Below are 7,049 nucleotides of genomic sequence, written 5' to 3' on the forward strand. Positions count from 1 at the left end.
CACTTATCAGTCTACTTGTATTACTTCAATATCGTTATTAGTTTTTTGTCTTGAAATTTTGCTGTTTCGAATCTAAGGCTGTTTCTATGTTTGTAATCAATCATAATTAAAAGCCCCTTAAAAGCAATAGAGTTTTAATCTACTTAAACTTTGTCAATATTATAAAGTTGGATTTAACTCTGTGGTCTCAATATTTAATTCAATTTGTCCTTTCTATAATATTTAGGTGTCCTACTTAGCTTTCTTTTTTTTTAAATATTTATTTATTTATTATGTATACAATATTCTGTCTGTGTATATGCCTGCAGGCCAGAAGAGGGCACCAGACCCTATTATAGATGGTTGTGAGCCACCATGTGGTTGCTGGGAATTGAACTCAGTACCTTTGGAAGAACAGGCAATGCTCTTAACCTCTGAGCCATCTCTCCAGCACAGCTTTCTTTTTTTTAATTTATTAAAGATTTCTGTCTCTTCCCCACCTCCGCCTCCCCTTTCCCTCCCCCTCCCCCAATCAAGTCCCCCTACTTAGCTTTCTGTTGCTATGATAAACTCCATGACGAAAAGCAACTGTGGAGGAAAAGGACTTATTTGGATTCCAGGTCACACTTCATCATTGAGGGAATCCAATGAAGGAACTCAAGGCAGGAATTTGAAGCAGAAATGGCAGAGGGATGTGGTTTACTAGTTTACTCCCAAGGTCGTAGTCAGTTGCCTTTCTATACAGTCCAGAGACACTTGCCCAAGGATGGCATTGCCCATGTGAGTTGGTCTCTCCCACATTACCCAACAATCAAAGAAATGCCCCACAGACATGCCCACAGCTCATCTGACAGAGGCAATTTCTTCAACTGAGGGTCAGTTTGACAACAAAACTATTCAGGTCAAGAGTGTTTTCTTCCCTTGTCACCTATGCAGCTCATCTCCTGACTCATGATTGATCAACAGATTCCTTTCTCCTTAGTGCTCAGATGGGGACCTGATCCTGTCCATAAAGTCATCTCAACAGGTTATGGCCACAGTTAGACTTCTTTCCCCTCAGAAGTAACTTCTCCTGGACTGTTTGCATTTCCCAGCATGGGAACCCACATAACAACTGCACTCTGCTCCATATTCATAGCTCTCTGGCCCTTTGTTGGTCCTTCAGTTCAGGGGCTCAGACTGGAATCAGCCTGGCAAATGAATGAAAACAATGGGGATTTTGGATATCAGTGCTTTTCATCATGGTGAAAACTAGAGGTGTAACAATGTCAGCTTATAGATAAACGTTCTTCATGGGAAATAATTGCAAGGAGTGGTGTTAAATTATTTATTAATATCATGACAGTTATTGTTTAAGCATCATTCAAATTTTGGTATGATGATCACATAAATCTGTTGCTGAATATATTTTATATTCTTAGTAGTCATGAATTTAATTCTTTATTTCAAACTCTATCCTCACAGCTTCTCTTTCTTTCTCGCTCCATCACTAAAAAGTATGTGCAAAACCAGGACTTCCCAGATTCAACATACATCAAATATATGCATGGATAATTTGAGATACATTACTGAAAATGTAGCACCTACATAATATGTATGAGGCTTTGGTTTTAATTGCCACCAAAGCTGTTATAGAAAGATTTTCATCACAATGATAACAGAAGTTACAAAATAATTCCACACTCTTTCAGAATTATGTATAATAGTTATTTATTTAGGGGAGACTCATAGATCACAGTCTTGTGCACAAATGGGGAATGGGAACTGATTCTGGCAGCTGGAAGTAAGAGCCAGAAGCGAGAGAGTGAACACATGCTTTACAGCTGCATTTATAGTATAAGAGAACATGCCCAAGTGGGCTGGATTTAAAGGCTATTGGCTGAAGGAGCTCCCACAGCATCAGAGGTTATTAAAGCCTTCAGATGGAATTACTGGATCAGCCAGCCATCATTTTAAGAACAAAGAAGCAGAATATGAAAGAGATAACATGCTGAATGATTTACAGAGAACATTTATGGAAAAATGGAGTTAGACTAAGTTAAGGACAAAATGTATTTTTTTCTGTGATATCTGTGCAGTTTGACCTTGGACATTGCATCCTTGAGAGCCTGGTGGACCTGCTTGTTGCGCAGGGTGTAGATGACAGGGTTCAGAAGCGGGGTCACTACTGTGTTCACTAGAGCAGCCTCTCTGTTGGTGTCCAGCCTGCTTGACTGCTTTGGCTTAATGTATATAAACATACAGCTGCCAAACATCAGCAAGAGGACGATAAGATGAGAGGAACAGGTGGAAAAAGCCCTCTGTCGCTCCCTGGCTGATGGCAGACGCACTATTGTGACTACTATGTTGCTGTATGCAAAGACGGCTATAAGAAAGGATGTAAAAAGCACAATTAAAGCAAAGTTAAAAAACAGCATTTTGATAGCCCTGGTTTCAGAACAGGAGAGATTTGCAAGTGGTCCGAAGTCACAGAAGAAGTGAGGAATGACATTGGGGCCACAGTAAAATGACCGGGAAAGCTTTACAATTGGAATGGCCACGAGGAGGAATCCCAGAACTAAACAGACAGTAACAAGAAAGACGCACACCCTTGGGCTCATGATGGTGTGGTAATGCAGAGGTTTGCAGATGGCCAGATACCGGTCCAGGGACAACACAGCAAGAAGGAAAAAAGCAGTTGACCCCAGGAAAAGAAAGACAAAGGCTTGGGTGAAGCAGGCTCCAAAGGAAATCCTTTGCCTCCCTGAAAGAAAGATGGCTAGCAGCTGAGGAATAACGGTAGATATACAACAGAACTCAACAATGGAGAAGGTGCTGAGGAAGAAGTACATGGGTGTGTGTAAGCGGTGGTCCTCGCAGGAGATGGCAATTATGAGCATGTTGCCCATAAAGCAAGACAAGTAGGCCAGCAAGTGCACTAGAAATAGGAGGATCCCCAGGTGATCGACTGCAGGGAACCCCTCGAGGATGAACTCCTGGATGGCTGTCCCATTCCTGGTTTCCTCTGTGATCAGCATGTCCATGTCTCCAGTCTGTCACCGAGGGGTTTGCAGAACCGTGACTGAAAGGTAGAGAACTGTGTGTTACTAAAACTGTAAATGACACGGGAAGGCCATCGGGCTTGTAGTCAGTGCATTCAATATGCTATTTTGTCCATTGTTAAGTAACAATAAATGATTTTGAACTATATGACAGTCTTTACATTGCATGTGCCCTAAAATACCAACTGTAGAAAACCTGCATGGGCCACACACCTCCATTAGGGAAAATGTCATTCAGCAATGTTGATGGTTTTCCCATGTGGCTCACTGCCTGCTTGGAACTTTTATCTACTTAGTCATGTTACATATTTCTGGTAGAATAGCTTTCATGTCACACAGGCACGGATAAACATTGTGAAAGGAAAGGATAATAGCAATGTAAAAATCAACCTGGATGTGGCGTGTAGTTTGGAGGTGAGGTGCCTTTCTAATATGCCTGAATTTGTGGTTTTAATTCCCACCAATGCAAAATGAGAGAAAACAAGCCAGACAAAAAATTAAGTCATAGGTATTAGAGAGATGGCTCAGCAGTTAAGTTCATGTGCTGTTTATGCACAGTGCCTGGGGTCAGTTCCCCGAACCCACATGACAACCCCTAATCATTTGTACCTCGAATTCTAGGAGACCCAGTTTCCTTTTCTGACTTCTGAGGGCACCAGGCACACAGGCTGTATGCATAAACTCATGAAAGCAAAATACTCAATACACATAGAATAAAAACAAATTCTCAAAAATTTAAGTCACAGAAGGCATTCATTCTACAAAATATATTCCTTTATCATACCTTAACATTTGTGTCCATGTTTGGCCATATTATTATCAGCAAAACCTCCTGGAGTCCCAGAGTCCCATCTGTAGTCCTGTGAAGTGAGTTAGATCAGAAGAGGCACATAAGTAACTCTAGTTGGATTTTCATAGGTTCATGTCTGGCTGCTCTCATCCAGAGCCCCAGATCGACAGTGAAAGAGAAGTATTTCCCCTCCATCCTGTGCTTGATGGTCAGTCCAGGGAGAAATTCTATCACCTGATCTTCTTAGTCCAGATATTTAAGAAAGTCAGGATGCTGGGGAAGTGGGTCAGCAGGTGAAGTGCTTGCTACCCAAGTGTGAGTTCAGATCCCAGCCCCTGTAAAAGGCCAGAGTGGTGAAGTACATCTTTAACTCCAGGGCTGGATGGGGGGGGGGGGGGAAGACAGGCAGATCCCAGGGGCCCACTGACTCAGCAAACCAGTCCAGTTGAAACAATGAACTTCACATTCAGTAAGGGATTAGGTCAAAATATAGGGAAGAATGTGATGAAGGAGGGTATCCAAAATCAATCTCTGGCTTTTGCATGCACATATGTGGTTAAGTGCACACACACACAGACATGCATATTCCACCTACACAGGAACATACAGCCCCCCCACAAATGCATACATATGCATATACCACACATACACATAACCTAAGCATATAATATACCTTAAATACACACATGCACATACCACACATGCATATCACATACACATAACACACACACATATGCTTATATACCAACAAAGAAAAGAATGAAAGACAAAACAATACCAAAATTTGAGAGATAGCTCAGTTTACAATGTGAGTGTGGTTCTCTATAACCCAAATTGGAGGAGAAGGAGGAGGGGAGGAAGAGCATTGTAGCATGCTCTGTGATGGCTGAGCTGATGCAGATAGATGGACTTCTGGGTTTGCTTGCCAACTAGCCTAGACTATTTAGCAAGTTCTAGACCAATGAAGGACTTAGTTTAAAAGAAAAAGTGGATAGTACCTGAGAAATACACCTATATTTGTACTCTGGTCACGACATACATGCATTCATATTTATACATGTACGTACATACATACAGACAGACAGACACACAAACATGCACAGATCCACACATTAAAAAAGAACACTTAACAGAGTAGATATCTCCTGACTTAACTCCAGTGATGATTCTGATTCATTCTTTCTCCTAATTCTCATGTTAGCAGGATAAGTATTCTTTCCCCTAAACTGATAAAATCTTTGTGTGTGAGCCTTTCTCACTGGTCAACTGGAATCCATCTCAGATCTCAGACCTCCCTGGCTGACTTGGAACAACCAAATTGTCTCGCTCTTGTGAAAATTGTAGAGAAACCGGATGGAAGAAAGACACAGCTGCCATATACAACAAGCAAATGACAAGAGGCTCCACTCACACTGAGGGCACACACCTGCCACATGCAGCTCACAACATCACACTGAGGCCACACCCCTGCCACAAGCAGCTAATAAAAATAAGAACTCTTTCCTCAGCTATTTTCACTCTCAGAAAAAATTCAACACATTGGTTGGACAGCTAAAATATGCATAAATAAATAAACAATCATTCATAATTTTAAGAGTTAAATTCAGCATCTGTATTACATCTGCCAGTTCTTCTTCCCAATCTATTAATAGCCTAAATTAAATCAAACTTACATTTCAGTGGAAGTCTTTTGTGGTAACTCCATGGGAAAACAAGAACACACATCTGCTCATTGTTCTCTGAGAATTGAGAAATGAGTCCACCTGGAATTCCCAAAAAGCTTTTGTGCATCTCCAGTCCCCCAAACCTCCCTGTATGCTCCAGCACCAACAAGCATCTTTGCTGTTAGGAAAATACTCCAGCCAGGGTACAAGGCAAGAGAGGCATCACTTAAAATGGCATATGTAGATATTTCTTGTATAGATGCTATTTTTCTTAAATGCTTTCCAAATCACTGAATTTGTTATTACCACTACTGCCAGCACCACTGCCAACCAACACATACATATTCTCAGATTGAGATGATACCTAAACCAGCAGGAGCAGAAATGAAAAGGACATGAATTTGTCTTAACATATATTTAGCACTCGACTGTCTCTTGATACTAATCAGGGTTTACCAGGTCCAGTGGGTGGCACCAAGAGACACTAAGTATCATTAGTAGATGGAACAAAGCTATCCACAGACCTGTGTACTCTAGGATCCCTCATGATTGGTAATTTAGCATGGTTACACATTGAATACCATTCAGTAATAATAATAGTAGTAAACTTGCATAATGTATTATTATATCTGATACTATATAATGATTAGTAAGCATAATGTCTGCCCTTTCATTGTGTACAAAAATATACTATGAGTTCCCAAATGTTCTCATGAAAATATTTGAAAGTAGAGTACATATAATCCCCCAAACTTCATTAATATCCAAAATGTATAATATTATTAATGCAGGATTAAAAGGTCAAATGGAGCTAGCTAACATTCATGGCACATGCCTGTAATCCAAGTATTCATGTGATTAAGACAAGAGATTTACTGTGAGTTTGAGACCAGCTTAGGATTCACAGTGAATACCAAGCCAGCCAGGACTGGATATCTAGCTAGCATACCTTGAGCTAATATTTTAAAGCCACATTGAGAAATGGATCATTGTACCATTGTACAAGTCACGTTTCTCCAGTGAAAGAGTAGTAATAAAAACAAAGAATAAAAAATTGTTACAAAGAGAATTCACTAGATTGACTTACACAATCTGGGTGAGTAGTCCAGCACTGGTTGGCTGCACACCAGAGGCTGAGAACCCAGTATGTACTCAGTCCATCATACTTGTTGCCTTTGCAGTTATAGTTTGGTGCTGAAAGCATGAATAATTCCTGGAGACCTGCTGGTCTTCAGTACACATTGGAAGACTGAAGAAGCTGGGTTCTGGCATCTACTCTGCTGTTTGACAACAGGATTGGTGTACTCACCAGCAAGAAGTGAAAAAAAGTAAGCCAAAGAGCTGTTTTTCCTTCAGTCCTCTGTATATATTGGATAACACCGGAAGATGCTAAAGGCTCTTGGGAAGGGTCTTTCCTCTCTCAGTTAAAACAGAAAATATCCACACAGAGTTACCCAGAGGTACACTTCTTAGTTGATTCCAGATCTAAACAAGTTGGCAACACAAACATTTTCTTTCATGTATTGCCATTGGCCATGGTATTTTGCCACAGAAATAGAAACCACAACTAAGACA

General features: G+C 40.7%; 1 protein-coding gene across 1 annotated transcript; it reads right to left on the minus strand.

Moving 5' to 3' along the window:
- Nucleotides 1-1,454: 1,454 nt before the first annotated feature.
- On the minus strand, nucleotides 1,455-3,002 carry LOC126505464 (olfactory receptor 6C4-like). Its single transcript, XM_050148405.1, has one exon. The coding sequence runs from the start codon at nucleotides 3,000-3,002 to the stop codon at nucleotides 2,013-2,015; it is 990 nt and encodes a 329-aa protein (XP_050004362.1). The 3' UTR covers nucleotides 1,455-2,012.
- Nucleotides 3,003-7,049: the final 4,047 nt, after the last annotated feature.

The sequence above is a fragment of the Alexandromys fortis genome, unplaced genomic scaffold (assembly GCF_014885135.2).
Source record: "Alexandromys fortis isolate MF-2015 unplaced genomic scaffold, M_Fortis_MF-2015_v1.1 scaffold_59, whole genome shotgun sequence".
NCBI classification, from domain to species: Eukaryota; Metazoa; Chordata; class Mammalia; order Rodentia; family Cricetidae; genus Alexandromys; species Alexandromys fortis.

Coding starts and splice junctions, on each gene's coding strand:
- LOC126505464 (XM_050148405.1), bottom strand. CDS start 3,002: ATGGACATGCTGATCACAGAGGAAACCAGGAATGGGACAGCCATCCAG.